At 44.9% G+C, this 16,143-nt stretch overlaps 1 protein-coding gene across 1 annotated transcript in view; it reads left to right on the forward strand.

Moving 5' to 3' along the window:
- The window catches only part of slc2a8 (solute carrier family 2 member 8), a 42,171-nt gene continuing 26,028 nt past the window's right edge, over positions 1–16,143 (forward strand). Inside the window, exon 1 of the mRNA XM_039774849.1 lies at positions 1–466. Coding sequence (XP_039630783.1) covers positions 369–466 — 98 coding nt within the window. The 5' untranslated portion in view covers positions 1–368. The remainder of the gene's footprint in view (positions 467–16,143) is intronic.

The raw sequence follows: 16,143 nt of genomic DNA on the forward strand, positions 1-16,143 counted from the left end.
ATTTGCCCGTCACCGCACAATTCATTCTGCAGAACTTCCGTTGTGCAGTTGAAGGATTCAGAACTGAAGTCGACCGAATACAGATAAACGTTTCCTCAGCGCATTCTTTGTAGCCTTACGAATGACTACAAGTTCCAGTCTACTTTGCTACCAAACGCTGCTCTGGGCACGTCATGTGAGCGCGCGCTTGATCTTATGAGATGCGTCGCTGTCACTCACTGAGTCCCGTCAGGTGACCAATCGCTGCTATAGATGTGTTTCGGGACTGTCTTCATTAAAAGATAAAGCCGGGCCTAAGGACGTAAGAGTCGCTTCATACGCATGATAGCCAGAGAGCATCGCAGCGAGATTTAATAAGCTGTGCCGTTATGGACGCCTCGGAGGAGACGAAGCCTCTGCTGAGCCCGGCGGATCGTGAAGTGAATGCGACTTCTGGAGACACCTCGACGGAGGAACATCACTTCGAGTGAGTTATAACCGCAGGTCGTAGAAGGTTCTGCTTTGAAAGCGAGTTTTTGGGGATTATCCAGCCAAAATAGAACAGGTTCAAAGATGAATAAATCGATGTGTGGATGGCAGTGGTAGTTTATATGACTGGAGAGTCAACGGCCGTCCTGTCCAGTTTCTATTTCACGACAAAGACGTCCAAAAAGCGTGTGGTGACTTGCAAGGCAGACTGATGCTTGGGGTCTGTGGTGTTTCTAACAAGTCTGATACTCATCCCTATTTATGTGGTCAACTTTTTATTAATCATCAATGCATGATGTATTAGTTACGGTCCCACATGAGAGGCTGGGCATCAAACAAATAGAAATGGTAGTTGAGGGTGTGGTGTGTACATGGCTGCAGGAAGCAGAATATTAGGGTGTGAGATGTTAAGAGTGGTGGCTGTCAAGTCAAGTCAAGCTGTGGAGCATGTACTGGTACAGTGCCTTGCCGCACCCACTACTACAAGAAACAACTCGTGATCCCGGTTGGAAACTCCCCCAGGCAGACATGCGATCCAGTCCCACCTTCCGAAAATGACCCTCTATCTGCTGCAGCCAGGTGTTACGTGATGTCCCCTTGGCCTGGTCCAGCCACTTGGGTCCCCAACAATGAGGATCTTACGAGCTGGATCACCCTCTGGGAAACGCACCACATGGCCGGAGTGCCATAATGGCCAATGATAAATCCTTTAGCATTTTTAATGAAGGTGGATACGCATATAAACAAAAAGCTGGTTAAAGCCACATCCACATTCCTACTATGCGTGTCCATTTAAAAACACACTCTTTAGTCTCCATTGTCTCCTCTTCTCCACACTACGCTGGTGTGTTTAACCCCTGAAAACGGAGACTTTTGATCTGTATATACTTCTGAAAACACAAACTCCCAAGTATGGATGGGTGAACACGTACAGTTTTGAAAATGCAGCCTCTGATTGCGCTCCGATTGGTTTGCAGCTTTTATGTGGCCCTTCCCTGATTGGATGTTGCTCATTACAACATCTCATTCCTTGATTGGTCACCCTGCACAGAAGAGAAGCATAGTCCAACATTGCGGAAACGTACGTTTGAATCATTTCATTTGTAATTTTAAATTTGCGGAGCAGAGGGGCAAACCAAGGATAAATGTGACTTTGTCCCATTTTGGAGGACAATGCATGTTTGGGATGCCTAAGCAAAATGGGCACACTTAAGGTAGTGTTCGAAAGTTTGGCGTAACCTATTTTTTTTATTAAAAATTATATATTTTTTTTAAATCAATATATTTAATTGGTGGCGGCACGGTGGCGCAGTGGGTAGCTGCCCGGGTCCTCCCTGCATGGAGTTTGCATGTTCTCCCTGTGTCTGCGTGGGTTTCCTCCCACAGTCCAAAGACATGCAGGTGAGGTGCATTGGCGATTCTAAATTGTCCCTGGTGTGTGGATGTGTGTGTGTGTGTATGCCCTGTGGTGGGCTGGCGCCCTGTCCGGGGTTTGTTTCCTGCCTTGTGCCCTGTGTTGGCTGGGATTGGCTCCAGCAGACCCCCATGACCCTGTAGTTAGGATATAGCGGGTTGGAAAATGGAAGGATGGATGGATATTAAATTGTTTTTTAAAAAGGTAAAGACATTACTAAGGTTGAATGAAAATGGATATTACTGTTGAAATGGCTGATTTCTAATTTATTATCCACATATGAGTGCAGATCTCCATTTTCAGCAGGGCTGTGGAGTCGGAGTCGGAGACAATTTTGGATACCTGGAGTCAGAGTCGGCAAAAAGTTAACCGACTCCGACTCCTACTAAATTTAAATGGGAATTAAAAAAGAAAGTTGAAATGTCCCAATTCACAAACAGTCATAATGAACTACTTCTCTGCTGTAAGAATAAAGCCCAATGCATGCAGTGCATAATGTTACCACAAAACGAACATGTCAAGTAACCATGAAGCATGCTTTTCATTGACTGTATGCATCACTTTATGGGATGTAATGCACAGGTAAGGTGCGGCACCGCTTTCCATTGTGTCGTGTTCCACTGTGACAGGGAACTGTGAACCTAGCCTAAAGCCCCCCATACATTTACAGATGCACTGCCGATTTTTCGGCCGTTCAACGAGTCATCACGCGTCAAACGCCTGAAAAATCATCTGGTGTGTTCTCAGCTCCCCTTCGCTATGCGCTAGTGAAGGAGCCGAGAACACAGATATCCCTACCTGTCTCCAGCAGAGGCTCGTCCTGCTGATCAGCTGGCCGGTGAGTGACACAATGCACTAAACTTCCGGCTGGCTGACAGAGGAGACGGCCACTGCAGCAGACAGAGGCATCACATTACTTTGGATGGGGGCGGTGGTCGAGATTTTCGGCAAGCTGGATCTGCCCGTCCATGTGGACACCCGCAATCTGCGGCCGCTAAACAATTGTGTTTGTCTTTAATCTGGCGTTATAGCAGAGTGTTGGCTTCCTAGCCAGTAGTTCTGTGGTGAAATGACATGTATGTTGCCTTCCTTTCCTTCAATGGATGTAGAAAATACATTAGCATAGTTTATACATACAGAGGAGTCGGTAGATTTAGAAACTGAAGAGTCGGAGTCGGAGCATTTATCTACCGACTCCACGGCCCATTTTTCAGCATCCATTACTGCAGTGTCCTAATGGTAAGCTCCCTTAGCTCATACTTAGTCAAGGCAGAAGAAGTTGCACCTGTGTGGCAGACGGCCCAGGCCCTTGCCTGACCGGGACACCTCCACGCTGGGAGGACCTGGGGAGCAAGCGTGGCCAGAGCATTACCTTCGCCTGAGCGCTAGATTCAAGAGTATTTATTGTCATTTCATCTATATACAGTAGTACAGCATACAGTGAAGCGAAACAACGTTCCTCCAGGACCATGGTGCTACATAGAACACAGGACAACGAAGAATCCACGACAAAAAACATAAATACACATAATATATAGCAAGGTGCATGTGAGTCAAATGTGCAACCATGTGGCAGCCCCCTTGAGTTGTAGCAATTTGTAGCAATGCCTGGGACTCCCACCCCCAGGGCTCCATGGGAGTTGGAGTTTGGTGCCACCCTGTCGGGATCCATGGGCGCCGCCAGGGGGTGCTGCAGCAACTGCTCAGTACTCCTGGATGGTTCTTGTGCCACACCCGGAAGTGCTGCCGGAAACAGGGCAACGGGCACCTGAAGCACTTTCGGGTGCCGTATATAAGGGGCCAGCAGCCACTACTCGTTGAGCCAGAGTCGAGAGGAGCGAGACGGAGCTTTCCGGAGAAAAGAGAAGAAGTATTGAATTGTGCTGTGCTGTGCTGTGCTTAGTGGGAAACGAGTAAACATTTCCCCACAAGCGAAAAAGAAATAATAAATCGCGTGTGTTTTGAAGTTATGCCTCCTGCGTCTGTCTGTGTCAGGTTGGGTGGCTGGAGCGCCCCCTTATCGGCCACACCAAGTACAACAGCGGCTCTTTTGTGTGTTCCTGCTGACCAGGATAAGGTAGAGAAACCCAAACGTCCTGGGAGGCCGCACTTGAACTAAAGGAGAGCAGACGGCAGTTGAGTCGCGAGAAAGAGCAGCACGTGACTAAAGGCCACATTTGATCATTTGTGCGAGATATGAAGAAATGAGCCAGAAATTGTGAGACTTAATTACACGGTTGGCTGCTCCGGGTTAAAACCCTTAGTTTGTCCTCCGTTGACTTGTGTTTTATTTTTTTCTTGCTTTAAAAAAAACGTAAAAAAGGAGAAAGATAAAAATGCTTATGTCTTGGTTTTCAGACCCAGTGCACCCTTTATGATGGGATTCTTCTCTTTCTCAGGACAATAAAAAACAGAACAAAATAAAAAAGCAGAAGTAAAAGTGTCATTGTTTAAACTCTCACAACTTTACAATAATTTGCTTGCCTACATAAAGTCTTTGCTAGAAAGAGCCTGGGCACGTGTGGCTCTGCTCAGTCAGGTGTTTGTACCACGTGCCGTGATGACTGGCTTGGGTGCTCGGGTCCAGTAAAGATCAGGCATCAAGGGGATCATTCACTTCTTTAAAGGCACCAGCTAGAGTTACGAAAAGCAAGATAAAAATAAGTAATCGGGAGATGAGCTGAACAGAGACCAGCGAGAGGCTCGTGTGAGCCCGAGAAGCAGAAGTGCACGTCCTGATGGGCGTCCTGAGCCGAGCGACTTTGAGCTGCAGACAACAACAGCTTTGCATATTTAACTTTGGGGTATTTGTGAGGAAATTTTAATTAGCACCTCGTGCTGTGCCTTTGCTTTAACTTTTATTATTTCTTAGTGAGACAAATAACAGAACTAGAAAGGGCCTTGATTCAAATATTTTAATACATTCCAATATGTGTTTGTATATGTAAATTCTAGAAGATGCTACTTATATATATATATATATATATATATATATATATATATATATATATATATATATATATATTGTGATATGTGGCCGGCTTATCATCCCGGCCAATACCCCCAGGCCGCCAGATGGAGCCCTCCCTGCAGTACGGAGGTGCCCCGAAGACCAGCAGGGAGTCATGGGACATGGAGTTTTCGTACAAGACCCTGCTGGATACCTCGGGGGCCGCAAGAGGGAGCTGCAGGGAGGAACAAAGACTTCTTCGTGCCCTATGACCCGGATGTTCGTCATAGGAAGAGCGACGGGCTTCTGGGGTGAAAAGAAAGGACTTGTACCTGACCCGGAAGTGATTGAGAATCACATGGACTGCGGATTGGGAACACTTCCGGGTCAGGGAATATAAAAGGACTGTGGCAGCTCCCAGGCGAGCTGAGCTGGGTGGAAGGGTGGCAACGCGTCTGGGAGCTGGAGGATTGTTTCTTAGTGATTATTATTGTGATTTATGAGTATAGTGGTGGAGAGTGTGCTTTGTACACTGTGGAGATTAAATAAAGTCGATTTGAGGACTTTTACCTGGTGTCTGGAGTCGTGGACAGGGGTTCAAGGGAGCGAGAGCGCCCCCTATCGACCACAATATATACTGCTCAAAAGAATTAAAGGACCACTTTTTAATCAGAGTATAGCATAAAGTCAATGAAACTTATGGGATGTTAATCTGGTCAGTTAAGTAGCACAGGGGGTTGTTAATCAGTTTCAGCTGCTGTGGTGTTAATGAAATTAACAACAGATGCACTAGAGGGGCAACAATGAGATGACCCCCAAAACAGGAATGGTTTAACAGGTGGAGGCCACTGACATTTTTCCCTCCTCATCTTTTCTGACTGTTTCTTCACTAGTTTTGCATTTGGCTACAGTCAGTGTCACTACTGGTAGCATGAGGCGATACCTGGACCCTACAGAGGTTGCACAGGTAGTCCAACTTCTCCAGGATGGCACATCAATACGTGTCATTGCCAGAAGGTTTGCTGTGTCTCCCTGCACAGTCTCAAGGGCATGGAGGAGATTCTAGGAGACAAGCAGTTACTCTAGGAGAGCTGGAGAGGGCCATAGAAGGTCCATAACCCATCAGCAGGACCAGTATCTGCTCCTTTGGGCAAGGAGGAACAGGATGAGCACTGCCAGAGCCCTACAAAATGACCTCCAGCAGGCCACTGGTGTGAATGTCTCTGACCAAACAACCAGAAAGACTTCATGAGGGTGACCCAAGGGCCCCATGTCCTCTAATGGGCCCTGAGCTCACTGCCCAGCAGCATGCAGCTCGATTGGCATTCGCCATAGAATACCAGAATTGGCAGATGCACCACTGGTGCCCTGTGCTTTTACAGATGAGAGCAGGTTCACCCTGAGCAGACAGAAGTGAAAGGGTCTGGAGAAGCCATGGAGAACATTATGCTGCCTGTAACATCATTCAGCATGAGCAGTTTGGTGGTGGGTTAATGATTGTCTGGTGAGGCATATCCATGGAGGGTCACACAGACCGCTACAGGCTTGACAAAGGCACCTTGGCTGCCATTAGGTATCAGGATGAAATCCTTGGACCCATTGTCAGACCCTATGCTGGTACAGTGGCTCCTGGTGCACGACAATTCCTGGCCTCATGTGGTGAGAGTATGCAGGCAGTTCCTGGAGGATGAAGGAATTGATACCATTGACTGGCCACCACACTTTCCTGACCTAAATCCAATAGAACACCTCTGGGACATTATGGTTTGGTCCATCCAATGCCACCAGGTTGCACCTCAGACTGTCCAGGAGCTCAGTGATGCCCTGGTCCAGATCTGGGAGGAGATCCCCCACAACACCATCTGTCATCTCATTAGAAGCATGCACCGATGTTGTCAGGCATGTATACAAGAACACAGGGGCCATACAAAGTGCTGCGTACAATTTGGAGTTGCTGCAATTCAATTTGGGCAAAATGGACTAGCCTGCCACATCATTTTTTCACTCTGATTTTTGGGGCGTCTTTGAATTCAGGGCTCTGCAGGTTGATCATTTTCATTTGCATCAAACGATTTGGCATCCTTTCGTTCTTAACACATTACCCAGTCTATATCAGTATAGATATCCACGAGGATTTCTTCTTCCCATTGAGATCTGATGTGTTTTCAAAGTGTTCCTTTAATTTTTTTGAGCAGTTTATATTCTAGTCATCCCCCGTAGCTTCACCCACGTGTTAGTGCAACAGGACAGTGAGGGGGTCCACGCCCAGCTCTCTTTAGTGCGAATATATCGCTCCTGCAAGCGAACTCTGATTCTTAACACAAAGAGAGAAGTCGCAAAATCAACCGGAATGTTCAATCAAATTATAGAAAAAAAAAAACTGATCTAAATCCATGAAGTAGTTCTCTCATGAAAAGCGGACAGACATACAAATGGGTCTAAAAAACTATAAGAAATTTCGCGCTTGGACCACAAAATTTTTAAAACCGTTTTTTAGTGAACACCTATGGGCCAAGGGTAAGCTACATTCCAAATTTCAAGTCCACATGGTTCTGGAAATTTTGTGATGAGTGAGTCAGTGGGATTTGACTTTTATTTATAATAATAATAATAATAATACATTTTATTTATATTGCTCTCCATATTTTAGAAATCTCAAAGTGCTACAGAGTAAAAACAAAAATAATAAAACAAGAAAATCTGTTTACACTTTAACAAAATTTGTTAAAGTTTTTAGATTCCGTTTAAAACCATCACTCGACTGAGGGGCTCTCAGGTAGTCAGGGAGGACTTTCCACGGTCTCGGAGCCACAGATGAAAAGCCCTGTCAGCCATACTGTGAAGATTGGTTCTAGGGACTTGGAGAGTGTTAGTGTGTACAGAGCAGGAGGTATGAGGCGTAAGGAGTTCCTGTAAGTAAAGGGGGGCATGTCCATAGGTGCACTGATGGGTGAGGAGAACGACCTTGAACTCAATTCTGAGTGGGACAGGGAGCCAGTGAAGGGTTTTCAGGATTGGGGTGATATGGTCAGGCTTTCGCACCCTCATCAGGATCCTGGCAGCGCAATTCTGAATATACTGGAGTCTCTGAATACTCTTGCCAGGAATCCCGATGAGGAGCGCATTACAGTAATCCAGCCTGGAGGAGACAGAGGCATGGACGAGCTTCTCTGCATCTGCCAGGGTGAGAGTTGGTCGGAGTTTAGCGATGTTCTTGAGGTGGTAGAAGGAAGACTTACAGAGGTGTTTGATGTGGGCATCAAAGGTGAATTGAGGGTCCATTTTAATATCCAAATTGGTGACAGATGTGGAAAGGGGAATGTTTTGGCCAGCAAAAGTGATACTGGCGATGGTAGAAGAGCAGAGATGGTGTGATGTGCCAACTAAGATGGCTTCTGTTTTGAACTGTTTAGCTGAAGAAAATTGAGCCTCCTCCACGCCTCTATCTCCTCCAGGCAGGTAGTCAATGTAGATATTGGCAGAGGAGCAGTAGAGGAGGTGGGGGTAGTCCTGAGGTAAAGCTGAGCGTCATCAGCATAGCAATGAAAAGATAAACCATGTCTGCTAATGACATTTCCAAGAGGGAGCATGTAGATGGTGAAAAGGATGGGGCCTAGCACAGAGCCCTGTGGGACACCACAGGTGACGTTGTGGGTATGAGATTTTGCACTGCCCAGGGCGACATGCTCAGTTCTGCCGGTCAGGTAAGATGTGAACCAATTGTGAACATTTCCAGAGAGTCCAATGGTGTATTTCAGGCGGTGAAGAAGAATGTTGTGGTCTGTTGTGTCGAAAGCAGCTGTCAGGTCAAGGAGGATGAGTAAAGAAGGAGAACCAGTATCTGCTGTCATCAGAAGATCATTGGTGACCCTGACCAGGGCTGTTTCGGTGCTATGGCCAGAGCGGAAACCAGACTGAAACTTTTCAATTTTATATATATATATATATATATATATGTAGATACTAGGGGGTTTTGCCCCCTTCTTGCTTTGCTCGCCAACCCCCAGGCCAGCACTATGCACTAGCCGCTTTGTGGTTCTGCCGCTCTCATATGGATGTACAATTTACTATTTTACATTACAGCGGGTAATTAACCATATTTAAAAATATTATTAAAATGTAATAATTTGAATGTAAATTATGTTTCATGTTGCGTTAGAGTTTTTCATTGCATAAAATGATTTTGTTCTGTTTGCAATGGTGATGGACAGGCTGACAGACGAGATTAGACAGGAGTCCCCGTGGACTGTGATGTCTGCTGATGACATTGTGATCTGCAGGTTGAGGAGACCCTGGAGAGGTGGAGATATGAGAGGAGAGGAATGAAGGTCAGTAGGACCACCAAGACAGAATCCATGTGTGTGAATGAGAGGGAGGTCAGTGGAACGGTGAGGATGAGGGGAGTAGAGTTGGCGAAGGTGGAGGAGTTTAAATACTTGGGGTCAACAGTACAGAGTAATGGGGAGTGTGGAAGAGAAGTGAAGAAGAGAGTGCAGGCAGGGTGGAGTTTTAGTGGAGAAGAGTGTCAGGAGTGCTTGGTGACAGGCGGGTATCAGCAAGAGTGACAGGGAAGGTCTACAGGACGGTAGTGAGACCCGCTGTGTTATATGGGCTGTAGACGGTGGCACAGGAGGCAGAGCTGGAGGTGGCACAGTTAAAGATGCTGAGATTTGCATAGGGGGTGACGAGAATGAACAGGATTAGAAATGAGGACATTAGAGGGTCAGCTCAACTATTTCACTGAAATGGTTCTTTTGTCAAGTGTTTCTTTCCCTTCACCATGCCCCAAAAAATGTTAGACACGTGTTTTATTCGTCTGTCAGGGTCTCTTTTTGCGTACGCCCGCTTCACAACATTGTTTGCAATGCATCCAAGGGTTCACCTCAGTAAACGTACGCATGGCGGTGACATTCAGGTCCCTCTCTCTAATGTTCAGTTTTGTCTTAAGGGTAGAGGCCATCCATTGTGACAAATACACAAAAACTGAGGATTTCAGGAAGAGATAAAAAACATACAACAATGACTGCTTTTTTAATAACCTGTTTCAGTAATTATAAGTGAACATGTTGTGACAGATAGGGGGCGCTGTCGTCCCCTTGAACCCTCAGATCAGACACCGGGTAAAAGTCCAATACAGTAATCCCTCGCTATATCGCGCTTCGACTTTCGCGGCTTCACTCTATCGCGGATTTTATATGTAAGCATAACTAAATATATAACGCGGATTTTTCGCTGCTTCGCGGGTTCTGCGGACAATGGGTCTTTTTACTTCCTGCACATGCTTCCTCAGTTGGTTTGCCCAGTTGATTTCATACAAGGGACGCTATTGGCGGATGACTGAGAAGCTAACCAATCAGAGCACGCAGTTAAGTTCCTGTGCACTGAATGCAGTGTTAACCAGGAAGTCGTGTTTCGCTGTGTAAAGAGTTGACGTTTGTGCTCTTTTGTGTCATCTTTGTGCGTAGTCAAGCCCTTCATTAAGGCTCCAAAACGATCTGCTTGAAAAGGTAAACGTTTTGCATTTGTTGAAGGAAGGGAAAATCTACACCGCTGTAGGACGCCATTACAGCATCAATGAGGCTACGATTCTTTTTATTTAAAAAGTAGGAAATGAATATAAGATCTACGGCCGCAGTGTCCTTTTAACCAGGGTGCAAAACGAGTTGTAAGTGGACGTAATAAGGAAGTAGTCCTGATGGAATCTGCTTTAGGGATTTGGATTGAAGAAGAACAACGGCAGTGCTACACAATCGCCTGAAGAGGCTCCTTTAGAAGAGCTGTAACGCTCTCCGTTGTTGTGCAGTAAAACTAACCTCATTGTTATCGGACAAGTCGTCGTGTCATTGTTGGTGAGTAACCATAATTAATTTTCTACTTACAGTACTTAGTACATGTACGTACGTTTAGTGTCGCTGTACACACACATTTACTGTATACTATTTTTCTTGTATTGTACGTATTTATTGCTGGTGGCCTGTCTATCGTAATGGCTGTAACATATGTGATATCGGAGATGCTCGATATCTTTAAAATAATATTTAGATTTTACTGTATATAAACAGTGTGTCTACATACATAATTTCAATGAATCTTACCTAATATCGAAGAGAATACAAAGAGATTATGCTGTATAGCTCGGCGGGGAATATTTATAAACAGTGTGGGAGAGTTTCTAAGGGCTTAAAATATATAAAAATAACCGTGCAAACATATGGTTTCTACTTTGCGGATTTTCACCTATCTTTGGTGGGTCTGGAACGCAACCCCCACGATCGAGGTGGGATTACTGTAATTCAATTTATTTGAACTATACAATGCACAAAGCACCCTCCACTCCACAATACTCATAAATCAATAAACAATAAACGATACACAATAATCAATCCTCCTCTCCCAGACGCGCTGTTCCCTTCCTCCCAACTCGGCTCGTCTGTCTGGAATTTCCCAGAGTCCTTTATAGTCCATGACCCGGAAGTGCTTCTGAGCCCACAGTCCATTTGATTATCCAGCACTTCTGGGTCAGGTAAAAACTCTTCTTCAACCATGGAAGCACGTCATTTCCTCTGTCCATGTGACTAAGACGTACTTCCAGGCTGTAGGGCAAATACAAGTCTCTGGGCCTCCCTGCAGCATCCCCTGGCAGCCCCGACGTTATCCAGCAGAAAACTCCAATGTCCATGATGCCCTGCAGGAATTCGGGTCACCTCCATGCTGTAGGCAGGGCTTCATCTGGCGGCCTGGGGGTATTGGCCGGGATGAATGGCCGACCATATATCACAATGTCTTGGCTTCACAGGTTCATTATTGCCAATGTCTGTTTGTCCTCATGGAGTTTCGTGTTTCGGTGACAGACTTGGTGTCCAGGGCTCATGTTCCTACAAAGGCCGCTGTTTTCACGCATTTCTTTTAAGCAGCAGTCACAAGCTGGTGATGCTTTGCAGACGCACAGTAAGCATTAATGGTAATGCAGCCTATAAAAGCATAAAGGGACACGTAACACGTACAGCTGAAGTCAGACGTTTCCATGCACTTGGGGTGAATTCTTTAAAGCTCGCTTTATTAGCCCCCCAAAGATGTGATACAAACAAACAATACATCTAGCATGTCGTTTTTAAGATGTCTACTTTGTGCAGGGCCAAAGCCATTTTTTACCAACAATCTTCACAGACCTCGGAGTATTTCACTTTTTATTGATTACTAGCAGAATACCCGCGCTTCGCAGCGGAGAAGTAGTGTGTTAAAGAAGTTATGAAAAAGAAAAGCAAACATTTTAAAAATAACGTAACATGATTCTGCGTTAACCGAATATTTTTTCATACGTCCCAAACCAAGGAGATGCGAAGGTAAAATGAATCGGTAGCGTACATAGTCAGTACATCCCCTCTCGGGAATCGAACCTCGAATGTCGGCGTTAGAGGCGAAGACTCTACAATTGCGCCACAGCGTGTGGCTTGTCTATGCTAAAGTATGTATTGTAGATCGGGGTATATATACATTTATATATATACCCGTGTATCGCAGTGGAGAAGTAGAAGTTATGAAAAAGAAAAGGGAACATTTTAAAAATAACGTAACATGATTGTCAATATACAGTAATTGTTTTGTGAGTGTTATTGAATGTTGCTGTCATCAAGGATTTGATTATCATTATTTCTTTCAATCAGGCTCGTATTTGGAGGATGTGTTGTGTTCAAGTTACATTCCGTGTTTGTCAATCGTTGTAAAGATAAGAGGTTTCATTCATCGATTAGTTCCTTACTGCATCAATAAACAGCTCGTCTTCCTTTTATCTGTGATGTGACAAACTGCATGCACGGGTTTTTTTTTACAGTCTTCCTTTAGCAGGACATTCACTTTTTCCACCGTGTGCTTTGTTTCCGCAGTAGCTGCACTTATGAATATGATTGTATGTATAAGACGCTTCATATTTTTTGCTGCCTTCTCAATTGTGTAATTCGGTTTTTGTTCTGCACTCTTTGGAACTGTTGCTTTTTATCTGTGTAATACGTCAGTTCACGTGAGCCGCTTGGTGTTCTTGCATCGAAGGTTCCCAGCTGTACTGGTGCCATCTTGTGTAATGTCAGCTAAGACCCGGCACTTAAAAGTTTCTCTCGCAGTTTCAATGAGTTTGTGCCAAACACCACCCTGACCATCTCATCTTCCTCTGCATAAGCGCAGTCCTTCACCCGTGAACATTTACCGGCAGTGTTTGTATTGGATTGCCGCTGATGGACGGCCTTATATGGGCAGGCACTAAATTACAAACGCTAGTGGCAGCCTGTCTATGAACTTAATTTAATATAAACTTACGGTTCACGCCGTGCTTTGTTTCCGCAGTAGCTGTACTTATGAATATGCTTGTATGCATCATTTGCTTCATAATGTTTTTCTGCCTTCTCAATTGTGAAATGGCGTTTTGTGCTCATCGCTGTTTGGAGTTCTTCCTTGTGCTCTACGTACTTACGTAGGAGGCGTGATGATGTCACACGAAACTCCGCCCCCCCACGACCATCTCCAACTCAAGACTCCATTACATTATATGGAGGAAAAATAGCTTCCAGTTATGACCCTTATGCGTAGAATTTCGAAATGAAACCTGCCCAACTTTTGTAAGTAAGCTGTAAGGAATAAGCCTGCCAAATTTCAGCCTTCTACCTACACGGCAAGTTGGAGAATTAGTGATGAGTCAGTGAGTGAGTGAGTGAGTGAGTGAGGGCTTTGCCTTTTATTAGTATAGATAACACAATTCCGCTGGGTGACAAGTTTACAGACACTGACTTTATAAACAGTTTGGAAAATTCCAGAAAATGACGTCAAGCCTTTAGGCAATGAGCTTCTGATAGTCAGTTATCCTCATTGGAGTCAACATGTGGATGGATGTTAAGGCCGACCATCAAACTCACTGCTTCTTTCCATAACGTAATGGAAAATCAGAAGAAATCAGCCGAGACCTCAAAAAAAAAAAAAAAAAAATGGTGGACCTCCCCAAATCTGCTTCATCCTTGGGAACAATTAGTAAATATCTGAAGTTTCCACATTCATCTGTACAAACAATAATATGCAAGTAGAGACAGCATGGGACCACCTAGCCATCATATGGCTCAGGGAGGAGACACATTCTGTCTACTAGCGGAGAACAGACTTTGGCGCATAAAGTGCAAGTTAATTCCAAAACGTCAAGTAGACAAGCATCGATATCCACAGTAAAACGAGTCCGATATCGACATAACGTGAAGGACTACTCAGCAAGGAAGAAGCCACTGCTCCAGAGCTGCCATCAGAAAGCCACACTGCAGTTTGCAATGATCTGACCTTCTGGAGAAATGGCCTCTGGTCTGATGAATCCAAGATTGAACTTTTTGGCCTTAATGACCATCGTTATGTTTGGAGGACAAAAGGGTGAGGCCTGCATGCCAAGGGCCATAGGGCTACAAGAGGAACTGGTGCACTTCACAAAATAAATGGCATCAGGAGGAAGGAAAATGATGGAGGGGCACTGCAGCCACATCTCAAGAGCTCAGCAAGGAAGGTGAAGCTCTGTCAACAGATGGGTCTTCCAAATGGACAAGGACCCCACAATGGCTTAAAGACAACAAGTGCAGCAGGACCTCTGGTCACAAACGTTTCAGAACACGTACAAATCGGGTTATGACCAAAAACGTTTGCCAAAATTTTGCATCCGTTCACGGCCACACGCTCTCGTGGCGAACAAAAACACTGGCGGCCAGTTTCCCTACGTGTGTTCGTAAGCGCCAGTGATTTCCCATTCTCCGATTTCCATTTTCTTTTGTTTGCGTATACAGGGCCTAACAAAGCAGCTGATGCTGCCAAAAGAGTTACAACGTTAAACAAGCAGAGGCTTCAAGTGCTGGAAGAGCTGGAAAAACTGTTGCTAGTGTGGCTGAACGAGAAGCAACTTGCAGGGGGATAACGTAAGCGAGGCGATCATATCGAGAAAGACAGGAAGATTCATGGTGATTTGCTGAAAAAAAAATCCTTCTTCGAGTGGCAAAGGTGAGGCATTTAAAGCCAGTGGTTGATTGATGGTTTGAAAAGTTTTGCAAGAGAAGTGGCATTTAATTATTTTCCCTGTGCTTAAAACTCATTAAAAAAAGTGCTTACAGCGAGCGGCTCGTAAGGGGCTCACACAAAGTCTTAAAATGTTAGTTATCTCTGTGTTCAAGGGTTTCTCGGTGTTCTTCAATGTTTTTATATTTAGTTTACTATTAAGCTGTTCATTCTATGGTATAATTAACTATTTTTGTACTTAAAAATATATATATATACATTTACATACTGTTTACACGGTCTGGAACGAATTAATTGTATTTACATACAATCTTATGGGGAAATTGTGTTTGGGTCGCGACCAAATCAACAACAACATTTATTTACAGTGCATCCGGAAAGTATTCACATCGCTTCATCACTTTTTCCACATTTTGTTATGTTACAGCCTTATTCCAAAATGGATTCAATTCATTTTTTTCCTCAGAATTCTACACACAACACCCCATAATGACAACATGAAAAAAGTTTACTTGAGGTTTTTGCAAATTTATTAAAAATAAATAAACTGAGAAAGCACATGTCCATGCCTTTGCCATGAAGCTCCAAATTGAGCTCAGGTGCATCCTGTTTCCCCTGATCATCCTTGAGATGTTTCATTGGAGTCCACCTGTGGTCAATTCAGTTGACTGGACATGATTTGGAAAGGCACACACCTGTCTATAGAAGGTCCCACAGTTGACAGTTGATGTCAGAGCACAAACCAAGCATGAAGTCAAAGGAATTGTCTGTAGACCTCCGAGACAGGATTGTCTCGAGGCACAAATCTGGGGAAGGTTACAGAAAAATGTCTGCTGCTTTGAAGGTCCCAATGAGCACAGTGGCCTCCATCATCCGTAAGTGGAAGAAGTTTGAAAACACCAGGACTCTTCCTAGAGCTGGCCGGCCATCTAAACTGAGCAATCGGGGGAGAAGGGCCTTAGTCAGGGAGGTGACCAAGAACCCGATGGTCACTCTGTCAGAGCTCCAGAGGTCCTCTGTGGAGAGAGGAGAACCTTCCAGAAGGACAACCATCTCTGCAGCAATCTACCAATCAGGCCTGTATGGGAGATTGGCCAGACGGAAGCCACTCCTTAGTAAAAGGCACATGGCAGCCCATCTGGAGTTTGCCAAAAGGCACCTGAAGGACTCTCAGACAACGAGAAACAAAATTCTCTGGTCTGATGAGACAAAGATTGAACTCTTTGGTGTGAATGGCAGGCGTCGCGTTTGGAGGAAACTAGGCACCGCTCATCACCAAGCC

The sequence above is a fragment of the Polypterus senegalus genome, chromosome 13 (genome assembly GCF_016835505.1).
Source record: "Polypterus senegalus isolate Bchr_013 chromosome 13, ASM1683550v1, whole genome shotgun sequence".
Lineage (NCBI taxonomy): Eukaryota > Metazoa > Chordata > Cladistia > Polypteriformes > Polypteridae > Polypterus > Polypterus senegalus.